The 13,853-nt window shown below is 50.6% G+C and overlaps 1 protein-coding gene across 4 annotated transcripts in view; it reads right to left on the bottom strand.

Moving 5' to 3' along the window:
* The window catches only part of NSMF (NMDA receptor synaptonuclear signaling and neuronal migration factor), a 49,735-nt gene that overhangs the window by 8,942 nt on the left and 26,940 nt on the right, over positions 1 to 13,853 (bottom strand). Inside the window, exons 5-13 of one of the 4 annotated variants that reach the window (XM_077189414.1) lie at positions 13,469 to 13,474; positions 12,855 to 12,923; positions 8,930 to 8,982; positions 6,943 to 7,032; positions 5,204 to 5,325; positions 3,368 to 3,451; positions 2,362 to 2,395; positions 1,750 to 1,820; positions 612 to 691 (exon numbers count right to left, since the gene is read on the bottom strand). In XM_077189414.1, the coding sequence (XP_077045529.1) occupies positions 612 to 691; positions 1,750 to 1,820; positions 2,362 to 2,395; positions 3,368 to 3,451; positions 5,204 to 5,325; positions 6,943 to 7,032; positions 8,930 to 8,982; positions 12,855 to 12,923; positions 13,469 to 13,474 (609 nt within the window). The remainder of the gene's footprint in view (positions 1 to 611; positions 692 to 1,749; positions 1,821 to 2,361; positions 2,396 to 3,367; positions 3,452 to 5,203; positions 5,326 to 6,942; positions 7,033 to 8,929; positions 8,983 to 12,854; positions 12,924 to 13,468; positions 13,475 to 13,853) is intronic. The other 3 variants (XM_054646369.2, XM_054646368.2, XM_077189413.1) reach the window with 3 other exon arrangements.

Below are 13,853 nucleotides of genomic sequence, written 5' to 3'. Positions count from 1 at the left end.
GCCAAGCAAGTTTGAGCCAGCACAAGTGAGTAGGCAGCAAAACAGGCAAAGCTTTACTCTCTGCAAGGAGCAGCAAAATTGCTCAGCACTCCCAGCTGAAGGCTGGCATGTTAGTGAAAAGCCTCCTCAGTAACAGACTGGACTTTGAGCAGGCTTTGCAGAGACAAATTCCATTTCCCCCTGGCCAGAGTCAGCTGTGGGGGAACACCCTGGATTTCTGCCATGGCCACCAGCTTAGCAAGGGTATCACAGCACCACAGGCTCGAGGTGCATGTTCTCATTTCTGGTCAGCAAGGCTGTTTTCAGTAGAAGAAATATCTTTTTATCCCTCCTTTTTTGACAGTTTCTATCCACAGAGACACTAATTAGATATAAGAATAAATCTCCTGGTGACAGGGCTGCAGCACCCCAGGGATGAGCTCAGCTCTGCCACCTTTGCTGTCACCCTGAATGAGCTGTGAGCTGCTACTCAGTGCCTCCTCAGCCCCCTCATCCCCTGACCAAACCACCCCAGCTCCCTTCACTTCTCTTGTTCCACCATGTGCTGCAAACATTGAGCAAATCCAGCAGAGAAACACCATGCAAGGCCAGAACACAGCACAGCCACTCACAGGATCAGATCTTCCTCCTTCTCCACTTTGGCAAAAGTGGCGACTTTGTTCTTTAACAAGTATAAGTGCCCGGGGCCTCCCTGCAAGAGACAGACAGACAGACAGATGGAAACCCCTTTGCACAGACCCTGGATGAGTTCCTGTCCTGCCCAGCCATTCCCAGAAGTGCCACAAGGGAGCAGGGCAGCCCTGCAGTGCAGACACGCCCAGGGCCATCCACACACGGGCAGCGTGCTGGGGGCTGCGTTCCGTGCTTTTTGCTGCTCCGTGCCCACATCACTCTAGAAGGGCACAAAAATAGATTTAAAACGCCATTGTGGGTGGCTGGAGAATAACAGGGAAGGCGAGAAAGTCCCTGTCACTTGGGGATGCTGGGGGTGGGCAGAGGAGCAGCTGAGCACAGCAGGGACTGCAGGAAGGGCTGGCACTGCAGAGGAACTGGACTGGGGCAGCAGGAGGCATGAACAAGAGGCATGAACAGACTGACACAGCACCAGCAACACTGAAAGTCACAACCTCCGGGTCAGTGTGCAGCAAAGCTGCTCCTCTGCAGCACTGGGCACGTGGAGGGAGCTCAGGCAGGTCACCCATCCCACTTCTCATGGCACAGCTGCTGGGGAAGCCCACAGCTGACCACCACCAGGAACAGCAAACTTGGGAAGGAAATCCCCAGCACCCCCCAAATCCAGCAGGGCCTGGACTGTCCCAGCCCCAGCTCCAGCCTGACCCTTCTCCTGCATCCTCTGGCTTCCAGCTCCCAGCTGAGCCATCTGCCAGTCTGGCCACAACCACTGTCACTGTCACACTGAAGCTGGATGGAAACCATAACTATGACACTGCAAGTGTTTGTTCCTGTCTCTGGAATCCTTTCTAGGTCAGTGCTGATGCTGGATTTTCTGGGGTTCCTTGTGAAAATCAGCCCAGCTCTTGACTTGGCCTCACTAAATCAGATTTGATTTCCTGCTGTCACAGCAACTTGAGATTGCTCCATGTCTGGGAAATGGGAAGTGAAAGCTGTGCCTTGGCAGTGACTTTAATGGAAGCTGACTTTGGAATATTGGTTCCTCTACATCACTTTCCCCACAGAAAATGACAAATTTGTAACAAATCACCCAAGTGCTTAACAACTTTCATGTACCTGGCAAAATATCAGCATCTTCCAGATTTTGCAGCCTTTCCGATAAATGTTCAGCTTCTTCTCTATTTCCTCTGCAAAAAAAAAAACAACCCAACCAAACAAAACATGTTGGAAAAGATGAACCACGGACAAAGGTCAAAATTAATCTCATTTCTTTACATTTAGTCCTGAGGGCAGGAAGCTGAGCTGGGGGTGCTCAGTACATGCCAAGGATGCTGTGGGAGCAGGAAATGTCAGCAGGTGACAGGGCAGAGATGGATGGAACAGCACCAGACACTGCTCTGTAGTGACCACAGCTCTGGAGCAGCCCCAGCCCTCCTGGTCCTCTGTCACTGCTCCCACTCCCCACCTCAGGTACAATGAACAGGCAGCTGCTGCCCTGTGCCTCAGTTTCCCTGCTGCAAACCACGAGTTTAGCACAGCAAACAGGTCCCAGAAGTGAGTGCTTATTACAGCACAAATCCAAGAGCAGCCAACTGACTGACAGGGTCACTGGGGTGACAAAAACAACTCTGAGTGGCAGCTGAAGCACAGGGCAGCTGAGTGACTTAAATATTGATGGTTACATTTGCAATGGACAGGAGATAAGAAAAGGAGGCAACACTGACGTACCCAGGATGTCATCAAAGGTGGCATGTTCATGGTCCTGGAAACCAAGAGAGAAGACATGTAAAGGTTCACTGTCACTCCACCAGCTCCCTAATAACCATACAACCCCATTCCAAGGATGCTTTAAGAGCATATTTACACCAACTGATGGCTGCTGCTCACAGGAGCAGTAACTCTCACCCTAAATCAGATTTCAGCACAGAAGCTGAAGACTGAACAGTCCATGAAGATCAAATCCACCCAAAGGCTTGCAGCTGAAGCCTGCAGACACATCCAAAGCACAGACTGTCCCTGAGATGCAGTCAACATCAGGAATGCCTGTTTGCCCATGTTTTGCAGCCACTCTCTGGCTCTACCCCTGGCCAAGCTGGCTGACAAACAGCTGCACTCCCAATCCAGCTGCCCCTGCCACAGCAGGGTCATCAGGAGCACTGAACACCCTCCAAGGAAGAGAGACAAGAGCAGCAAGGCTAAACCCCAGCAGCACAGCCTGCTGCACACTGACAGTGACCCTGCTGGGCTCCCAGTCCCACCCTCCCTTGCAAATTAAGTGATTAGAACAAGAAACTCATGACTCCTCACTGCTGTGTCAGACACCTACTCTGGCCAGACTCCCAGGGAAAAGTCAGAGTTAAATTAATGACTGACAGTGAGTGGTTCACTGCTGAGCTCTGAGTGCTGCTTATCCCAAGCATGAGCATAAGGAGGAGCCCTAAGCCTGGCAATGCCTGCCCTGCCTTCCCTTGACAATCCTCCCACACAGCTTGCCTGGGCTGCAGAGCCCAGGGTCCACATGTGCCATTTCCAGCCCACCTGACTGTTCCACCTAGACCTGAGCCCCCACAAAGCTACCCCAGACCTCAAAGCTGGGTTCAACACACCCCCAGCCCCTTCCTGACAGCTTTTCCAAATCACATCAGCATTTTGGAGTCATCCTAACAGGAACTAGGGAAATAAAAAAGTGTCTGAATGACCTGTGCTCTCATCACAGCAGAAGGGATTTACTTACATAGAGGATGGGGATGATGGAGGGGTCGTCCCTGCGGATAATGGTTGGGACATACTCTGCTTTGGGCACCTTGGAAGAGATGAGCTGCAAAGGGGAAAAAAGGTGCAACAGCATGAGGAGAAGGCAGGAGAGCCTGGACAGAAGCACAAGGGCCATGAAGCAGTGCCCTGCTCAGCTGGTCTCAGGTGTGACTCGAGGTAGCAGCTAACCCAGTTCATCACATCCCAGGGAAAGGTTTCCAGCCCAGAGCACCCCCAGGCCTGCTGAGTGCCCTGAGTGCCACAAGAGCACACAGCTCTGCCCTCAGGCTGCACTGGGCCCAGAACAGGCTGGAAAGGGGACACTGGGGTGCACAGAGCATGGAGCAGCTCATGCAGCACCATGGATGGCTGTATCTTGTCACCGTGGTATTTCCTGAAAATTCCCTTTGCTAGGATTTCTTCTCCTGGGGAAGTTGAGAAGCCTCAGAGAAAAATGTAAATAAAAATGATCTGATTTGCTTCTCCTGTGTTTGGCTGCTTTGGAACGTGGTCTGGACATTGTTTACCAACAGGAGCATGTTTGATTAGTTTCATGTGAATTGTTTTTACTTAATGACCAATCACAGCCAGTTGTGTCAGACTCTGAGTCAGTCACGAGTTTTTATTATTCTTTCTTGTTAAGCCTTCTGTCTGTATCCTTCTCTTTCTTTAGTATAGTGATATAATATAATATAATATAATATAATATAATATAATATAATATAATATAATATAATATAATATAATATAATATAATATAATATAATATAATATAATATAATATAATATAATATCAGCCTTCTGAGAACATGGAGTCAGATTTTCACCTCTCACCTCATCCTAGGGACCCTCAGAAACACCACAGTATCCCAGTGAGGATCACTCCTGCAAACTCCTTCTGGCTGTAGGGAGTGTTCAGTGTGTGGTGGGACCTGCACAGGGTCCAGCCAAGGGCTGGCCCTGCACCAGGCACAGCAGGCACAGGGCTGCAGGTGTCAGACAGTGCCTGACAACTCTGGCTGAAGCCTCAGCTGGCACCAGCAGCACCAGAGCCTGAACTGTTGTGATTCCAGGCCCCTCAGTTCCAGTGTGGGAGCAGAGCTGGCAGTGGTGCTCAGGTCTCTATTTTCAGGGTTAAAAAGCCTCAGGCTAACTTGGTTCTGTGTTGGTGTCATGTGGCATTCACATTCTCTGAAAAAATCCATTCACCCAGGGTTTTTCTCCTGGGAAGCTGAGAAGCCTCAGAGAAAAGGAAAACAATTCTTATCTCATTTGCTTCTCCTGTGTTGTGCTCATGTGGAATGTGTTTGGAGACTGTTCACCCACAGGTGATTGTTCCATTGCATTCTGCTGGGAGTTGTTTTCACTCTTTGGCCCATCAGGGCCAAGCTGTGTCAGGACTCTGGAGAGAGTCAGGAGTTTTCATTATTATCTTTTTAGCATTTTGTAAGTATCCTTTCTGTATTCTTTAGTATAGTTAGTACAGTGTTCTTTAATATAATATAGTCTAATAAAGTAATAAATCAGCCTTCTGAGAACATGGAGTCAGATGCATCATTCCTTCCTTTGTAGGGGCATTCCCTGCAAATACAATGGTGTCAGTCCTGCTCTGATTTGGATTACAGATCCCTCCTTCTAGTTTTATTTCAATGCACTACCTCCAGCAACAACAGATCTGAGCCCATGTCAAGTCTTGGTTCATCTCTGAGTGACCCCACAGACCCCTGATGCTGTGCCTGTACAAGAGACTTCCCATGAAGATCCTGAACTTAGCAGCACTGAAAAGACAGGCAGAGCATGAGTTGCAAACTCTCACCATTATTTTTGGTGGAATAAAGTCTTCTCCATCACATGCCATGGCTTCAAGTTCCTTTTCTGCTTCCCAGTTCAAGTCAAAGTCACCATCCAGAGTCCCGCAGGAATCCTGAAGGTCATGGCCTGCCAGAACACAGGGAGCATTACAAGGGCAGAACAGCCTTCCCCACTCCATCCTGCCTTGGCAGCTTCCTCACAAGAGGTGCCACGACACTCGTGCTCTCTTGTCACCCACAGAGTGACAGACACCACTCTGGGGCTGGTGCCTTCAAACAGACAAACATGGAACAAATGAAGAGTGCACAGAGAGCTCACATCACGTGTCACACAACTTCATCACTCTCGCAGTCACCAAGCTTGGTTTTCAAATGCTAAGTCACAACAGTCACCCTGTCACTCCAGAAATGGGGAAGGAGACAGAACACAGACAGACTCTCTACACTTCAGCACTGCCAGGCTGATAAGCAAAAGTCCAAAGACTTCAAAGCTGGTCTCCTTGTAGTAATTACTGCTCTGACTACATCTTTTCAGGGATTATAAAGAAAATCTGACTTGTGGGTCAGACTGATCCTGGCAGAGAAGTCTTAGAGCGTGCGTGAGGACAGCTGCAACAAACACAGTCAAATTGCAACAGTAGACTTGAACTTGCTCTCCAAATCGACCTTACCTGTTGACCTTCAATGCCTCCTGGGGAAAAAAACATCTGGAAGGAATATAATTGACCATTAAAGGTTAAAAACAGAGATGGTTGCTGGACTGAGGAAAGAGAACCGAGGTGCCACTGTTTGTGCCTTTGGGGATGTCCGAGTGTCGCTGGGCAGTGCCTGGAGCCTGTGTGAACCACAGCTTTCCCATGGCTTTCCCATGGCTTTCCCATGGCTTTTCCATCTGCCTCCGGGCAGCTGAGGGAGCAGGGAGGAGTCAGACTGCCAAACAACAGGATCATGTTGTGAACCTGGCCTTCCATACACCTCCCCTTGCAACCTGGGTCTTCTACAGCTAGCAGGGCCAGATCTCGTGCTTACCTGGTAGATCAGGTCATTTCATTAGTGAAATTCACTTCAACATGGGCAAACTCATATCCACCCAGCTCCTGCCTACAGGCTTGCAATAAAATCTGTGTAAAACAGCCAGTCCCTTTATAAGAATACAGATGCTGGCATTCCTTCCTGTAAATGAACACAACAGCATCTCAGTCCCCTCAAGCAGAACACGGCAGCATTACTGGGGATTCCCAGAGGGATTCCTGGCAGCCCAAATGAAGATCAGATTGCCCCAAGCTATCACCTGTGCAGGAAATCAAAGCTCCATCTCATCAGCTGTGTTCTTGAGCTATTCCAGGCTAGGAAAGAGCTCAGAAGGGGCTCCTGCATGGGAAGCCACATTAGCCCCACTATGGTGAAGGCAGCCTTGGACTGGTGAGTTTCCAGAGAGGTTGTTTGGTGCCAAGAGGATAAGGGATGATGGGAACAGAGGGCTGTAAGAGAGTTGTACCACTGGGTACCCTTTGGCAACTGCTCAATAATCTGAGGTTGGATGAGTGGTGCTCTACAAATAAATACAGGTACACACAGATGAACAGGTACATACACCTGGAGCGTTACCTGCTCCGATCTCAGGAAACTAAAAAAGGATCACAGACAGGACAGAGGGCACAGAGGAGTTACTCCAGTGGGGCTCCAGTCAACAACTGCTGGAGGGTTTGCCCACAGGAGGAAGCTCAAAGGACTCAGAACTCACTTTCTCGAGAGTCATGGAAGGAATCAGCTTTGATGGGAGTCGGGTCACTCCAGGACCTGCTGAAGCTCCTCTCACGCCGTTCGGCAAATGCTAAAGGATAAAACCAGAGCACGACATTAACAGATCCCAAAGCACCTCTGCTGCTGCCAGCAAACAAATCATCCAGCAGATTGCCACCAAAGCCACACATCACAGACTCCCTTGGGCTGCTCCTTCCATTTGCCAAACGTGAGTCCTTTCCACACAGCAGAGACAAGTGTCCACTTGTGCACAGGATGGGACATGGAACACAGAAAAAGGACAACACTTGATGGTCTCTCCTCAAATGCACACAGCTCAAACCTCAATTTAACCAAGGCCAGTCCAGTGTCCCAGTGTAAGTGCTCAGATTCCAAGGCCTCACAGAAATATGCACTGCAACACCTGCATGGCCAGAAGGCAGCTGTAGTGCTCCAGTAAGTTCTCCCTTCATGTTCTACTGGCATCCCAGTCAGAGCTGGACCAAACAGCAGGGAGGGGATGTCTCTGGAAAGCTAACACTTTCTACATTTTGTTGCAAAAGAGGAAATCCTTCAGCCTTTGCTTGCCTGCACTCTTGTGAGCACTACTCATGGCTTTTTTTTCCTCCCAAGGAATGCTGTGTTGTTTGCACTGGCATTTCCCAAGCACAAACCAGGGAGCTTGGCTCAGACGGCTGCACCGCAGGCAAATTCCTGGGAACTGGCAACCACCGTGTCTGACTTGGCAAGCCCATGTGAGAGCCATTATGCCAGGATTAACAGCCACTTATGGGCACTAATACCTATTTCTGGTGGCAGACAGAGTGTGCAGCGGGGAATTGAGTAACAGCAGCACAGGAATTCACTGCAGATCACAAGAGCAGCCTGTTCCCTGCTGAAGTGTGGCCAGGGAGGGTGTCTGGGGAGACAAATGATGTCTTCAATTCTTCAGGTGATCTTCATCCTCAGCTTTCAGATAAACCCAGGCATTTAGCTACTGTGCACAGAAAGAAAGCTTTGAAAACATGACCCAAGAGTTCCTGAGGCAGAGGCAGGCCTGAGTTTCATGGAGGTAAGCCCTGTCCACGTCAGGCACTGCTAGCTGAGATGCCGATGAAGACTCTGGAAAGGGCAAAGCTCTTTGCTGATCACTTCCCACAGCACATGAGAAAGGAAAGAATGCAAACTGAACGCAGCAATGCTTTGCTGTGAGCACTCTGTACATGATGCCTGGCCAGGGAGGTTGGGAAGAACAAGATGCTGTCTCTTCTGGAGCAATCCTCAGCTCCCAGGAGCAGGTTATTTACACCACTTTCACAGCACTAAGGGAGTTGCCCAACCAAGTTTTGGAGGATTCTTGCCTTCACCAGGGAAAGGGAACTGCAACTTTGCAGGCCTAAGAGGTGATTTCTTCCCCAGTGAGGCATAACATTCCCTGATTTGCCCCTTGCTCCAATCTCTTCTCTGATCCTCTTCTTTCTTCCTTCCACCATCATCTCAGTTCCCACCAGGCAACTCTCCCCCAGGGCCAGCTGTGGAGGTGACAGTGGGACAGGGCAGGAGGGGACAGCCAGCAGGCTGTGTGGCACATGGAGCCACAGCTGGTCACAGCTGCAGAGAGAGGCCAGGCAGCTCTGCTGAACTCCCAGCTCAGGTTCTCCTCCCTGGCCTCTACCCCAGTGATCACCAAAATCCACACAGGGGACAAGGATGCTGCAGCTTTCCTTCCATGCCTTGCACCAGAGATGTCCCACAGCCACAGCAGAGGGTCCTTGGGAACAGCCCCCAGGCTGCTGCAGGCATCCACATGTCCTGGACACTTGCAACCACCTGGTGTTCTTGTTTGTAGGGTGAAATGGCACCAACAGGTCAATTCCTCTCTCCAGCCCAAAGCCAGGTCCTTTCAACCCACAGGTGCATGTGACAGAATTCCCACAAACCCCACAGAGCCCAGCTCCTCACAGCCACAGTTCCAGGTGCTCACTTACTTTGTGCTTTAACCCTTCGGCTCCCCACCATGCGGAGGTGCTTCCGAAAATTCCTGAAAGAAAGGCCAAACACAACCTTTGAGAAAGGTGACAAGAAGCAACACCTGGGCCCAGCAGAACTGTGAAAACAGGGAGGAAGAAAATAAAATGGGGATGATGGTGTATTTCCTTCTGGGCATTCCAAAGCTGGAGACCAGGTCCCCAGCCTGCGGTGATTTAGTGCTGGGATGGTGATGTTCATTGAGTGGGGCTGTTCTGAGCTCCCTGGGCTGCTGGTACAGGGCAAGTGGGCTCCCAGAGGGCAGCCCCCTACCCATGGCTGCTTTCCCTTTTCTCTGGTTAAGCTTTACCTGTGCTGCATTTGCTGAGGACACCCACTGCTGCCCGTGCTGGCAGTGTTCCCTCTTTTCCTGGTAAAGAGCAGTAACTGCTCCCCTCTCTCCAGCAGAATGTGGGGTGCCCAGGCTCTGCACGCTGGGGGCTGTGCTCATTCCCAAACACAGCTCCTAAAACCCCTCCTGTGCTGTTGGTAACCATGCAGCTCGTGCTGCTCTCCAGGCACAGCTGGGGAGGACCAAAGCACGTTCTCCCTCCTTGCACAGCAGAGTTCAGGGTTGCTGCCTGTCCCCACGGGCCTGCTCTCCCCATGTGCTGCCCTGCCCTGGCCTCACAGGCAGGTCCAGAGGGGCTGCAGAGCACACAGCTCCAGGGGAAAGCCCTGGGGAGCAGCTACACCCCAGAGCCAGGTCTGTGTGAAACACAATGTCCTTGCTGCTCCTCAGAGGCCATGGCCAAGGGATTCTGCCCAGCCCCTCTGAGTGCAAGGGACCAGTTTCTCTCAGTTTCTCATCACTCACGAGGCAGGAACAGGACAGGAACAAACAGGACACCAGAAGAGACAGGGAGAAGCAGCATCAAGAGCAGTATCACCTCTTCATGAACCCTATTTAGTGACTGTGGCTTCACCCCACAGTGCAGCCCCAGGATGACAGAGAGCCCATGCACTGGGCACCCTGCAGTGGGGGAGCCTTCCTGGATTCTTTGTGGCCCCCAACACACAGGGCAAACACCAGGCAACAGACAGCACAGCTGGTGAGAGGGGTAAGTCACAAGTTGTCTGGCTCACACACAGGTTAGTGGGATGAGTAAGGACATGGTACAGCCATGCAGATGCTTCAGCAAACTGACTGGAACAAAAGACACTGCCAGCACTGACAAGAAATTGTTCAGAGAAACTCAGATCCATCTGCTCCTGTCCAGGAGATCCACACAAACACAGTCCTCGTGGGAGAGCACTGCACCCACGTCACCTCCTGCACTTCCCCTCTTTGGCCTGGGAGCCCTTGTTGTCATCAGGCTCCAAATTCAGCAAGAAGCAAAACCAGCAGCTGGGAGCAGCATTGTTCCATGCCAAACTTCTGTCTACACTTGGGCTATTAATGTTTCCCAAAGATTTATTTTGTCTCTACTTGGGTACATGAAGATTCACTGCTGTGGATCAGACAAGTGCCCCTTTAGGCACATCCCTGGCCTAGCTCTCTGTACAAAGCCTTCTGGGGTGCACCATCACTTACAGTGCATTCAATTAAAATCCAAATAAATACAACATTTTAAGGGAACCAGGGTTGTTCTTTACACAAAGAAGTCTCAGACATATGTTACATGGAAATCTTTATGGTCTGTTGTGAGCCTGAGATCATACCAGGCACCGAGCACCACTGTTAATTGCCCAAGGCCACTGTCACATCCTTTGGGCTTTTGGCATTTTGGAGTAAAACCCGCTTTTCTTTTAAATGCTCAGCTGTCCTCTCCACAGAGGAGCTTCTTCAGACCTTGGAGGAAGAGGGGTAAAGCAGCCTTTGCATGGAAGAACGTTGCTCCCAGCTGCCTGGACAGCTTGGGCTCTCCCTTGAGAGATCTAAATACATCTCCTAAACTCCCCTGAGAGCAGCTCCAAGGAGAATCCAGCTGTTCAAGGTTAACCACTGCACTAAACCCTCACAGAATGGGACAAAGGCCTTTTGCTCCATCTATTTTCTTCTAGACAAAACAGCACTTCAGAAAAGAAATGCAGATCTCAGACTGCCTCCTAATGTGGCCATGCTGTGAACATCTAGATCCTTCTGAGGGCTTCTTGCAGCTGCCTGGCTCCTCAGGCTCCACTGTGCCTGCATGTCAGCATGACAGGACCTGGAAAAGCTGCAACCAGCTCTGCCAGCAGTGGGGCTCCCCAAACCTGCCCAGCTTTCCTGCCTGGCTCCTGCAACTGCCCCCAGCAACCCTGAGGCACTTGATCCCTTGCAAGATCCCTTCACCCATCATGATACAACCAGAATCCCTCAAGTTCCAGTGATGAAATCTCCCTTTTCTGAACAGCTCTGCTCCAGTGTGCCTTGTGGTCTGCATGGCCCCATGGCACCTCCAGGGTATCCATCCCAGCCAGAGGGGCTCCAAGCCACTGCAGTCCCTCTCCACCCTGCAGCTCTGCCTGCAGTGGGTCACTGCACTCTGCCCAGAAGACTTTTCACTGCCCAAACTCCTGGCAGCACCTCTCCCACTCCCCTCCCTGGCTGCTCCTGCAGTGGGCACAGCTCTGGGCATCCCTCACTCCACAGGCAGCATCCCTGTGGCCACACCACACATCCCAGCCTTCCTGGACACCAGGACAGCACTGAAGGGGCTGTGTGACAACATCTGAACCCTGAAACACCCACCAAGGGCTGCACAACTAACACCCAAACCCACAGTGGGGTTCTCCTCACTCCCTGCAGGACAGAGCCGGGCTCTGCCAGCAATCCCTGCAGCCAGAGCCCCCCAGTGCTGTCCCACCTCCCCTCTGGGACAGGGCAGGCACAGCCAGGCTCCCTGCCCTGCCAGCCCTGCACTGTGCTCAGCAGGAGCAGGGACATGGCTCGGGTGAGGCCATCCTCCCTCCTGGCTACACAGCCCACCAAGGTTCACAGCTGCTCCTGTACTCACAAGCCATTTTCTAACCAGACTTGCCTCTGGCTAACAAATTCTGAGAAATCTCTCTTTTTAAAGACACACTGTCTATTTGTTTAGAGTGTCTTTAGTTTGGATTTTTATTTCTCTTTGTTGTTGATGGAAAAAAACTCACCATTCTGAAGTTGCTATAAAAAAATATTGCCTGACAATTTCTCAGTTAAGAAAATCTGATGTTTTTCTCCCACTTGGTTTTGAACAGTGTTGAAGTGATCATGGTAGTTTTAAACCAATTATACAGATACTGTGTTATTCTTTTCAGTAGGCTGCCACAGCTCTTGGTACATTTAAAAAACCAAACCAGTTCTGATTCCTACTGTGAGTAAATGATGTGCCATAGGAAGGCTGCAGAAGAAAACCAGGCCTTTCTGTAATTCCTGGACAAGGAATCAGTCCTCATCCACTTTTATTTCCCTTCCATTATTGAAAAAAAATAAGACTTAAAAATAGACTTCTGGTCACTAGAGATGTCAGTTTTGCCTAGGTCTCAGATTTTTGAGGTGCATTTGCACATGCAGTAACAGCACATACAGTATTCATCTAACCTCAAACAAATTCCTGCCTGTGGCAAGGGAGTTGGAACTAGATCAAAATTTAGGTTTCTTCCAATCCAAACCATTCTGTGATGATACGAAATTCCAAGTTGGAATGGGGAAATTGCACCTTTAATTTTTTAAGTATGTATTTTTCTGCCTGAGGCACAGATCATGTGGAATGCTAAAAGCAACTTGACAGTGTTCTTTAAGAAGACAGAGATCAGCTATCCTGAGCATCATTCACCTCCACAGCTCCAGCAGAGCCACTGCCAGCGTCCCCAGGACAGCACAGAGACAGGGACAGCCACGGTCAACGGCACCAGGGTTCAGCAGTGACCCCAAGGGCCCATGCAACAGCAGGTGACAGCTGTGGGGACGGGCCCTACCTCTGGATAAGAGCTGCAGAATCATTCTCTCGTTTCCGTCTCTTCCTCTCTGCGTAGCCCCTGAACGCCCTGGGAAACCATGGCAAGCCATTAACCAAGTCCAGCTTGGAAGTGGAGAGGACAAGGGACACACAGAGGGAAGCTCTGGGCAGACAACAGAGGCTGAGCTGCCCAGGGGGCTGGGCAGCACCACGTGTGGGTCAGGGCACTCAGACCACAGCTCCTCACTCCCCTGGGCTGCTCCTCAAACATCAGAACGTGGCCCAAAGGAGCACCCACCATCCCTGGGCTGCTCCTCAAACATCAGAACGTGGCCCAAAGGAGCACCCACCATCCCTGCTCTGCAGAAAGGACCTGGGAGCTGCAGCCACACCCTCTCTGCACACCAGCATCAAGAGGGACAAAGTGTGCCAGCGACTAAGGGCTGCACTCAGAGGATGAGGATGGTTTGGTGGGATCCATGTAGGCCTACCAGGTGTAGCCACCTAAGCTCCAGCCAGCTGACAGACAGCCCCTAGCACAGGGAAAGCACAAGTGAATATGATGGACAGGAGAGGAGAACTTAGCTAGGACACCAACAGACAAGGAAATAAAAAAAATAAGATTATACTTACGAGATGCTAGAGATTCCAGGAGATGCAGAGAAAAAGAGAGAAAAGAGGAATTTATTAGTGCTCAGCCCCAGCCAGTGTTCTAAGGGAATTCTCACTCCAGAAGGAATATATCTTGTTAGGTGGAAGGAAATTGCTTTTTAAATTAAACATTTCTCAGTGGTGAGACTCCTCCTTGACTGAGCTTAATCCTCCCTGGGGCAGGGCTGACATGTGGCTTAGATGCAAAGTGAGCTCCACACAGACCCAGAGACTGTGCAGATGTACAAGAGCTGAGTGTGGCTGGTCAGGCTGCAGAACCACGAGCTCCTGGAGCAGGGAGAGCTGCTCCCACCATGGCAAACACTGCTGAAGCTGGCTCATGCTGCCTGCTCCATGAAGGGAGCGA

Source organism: Agelaius phoeniceus, chromosome 21, assembly GCF_051311805.1.
Source record: "Agelaius phoeniceus isolate bAgePho1 chromosome 21, bAgePho1.hap1, whole genome shotgun sequence".
Classification (NCBI taxonomy): Eukaryota; Metazoa; Chordata; class Aves; order Passeriformes; family Icteridae; genus Agelaius; species Agelaius phoeniceus.
Note: the sequence above shows the minus strand (reverse complement) of the source record. Positions and strands in the feature narration are given on the sequence as shown.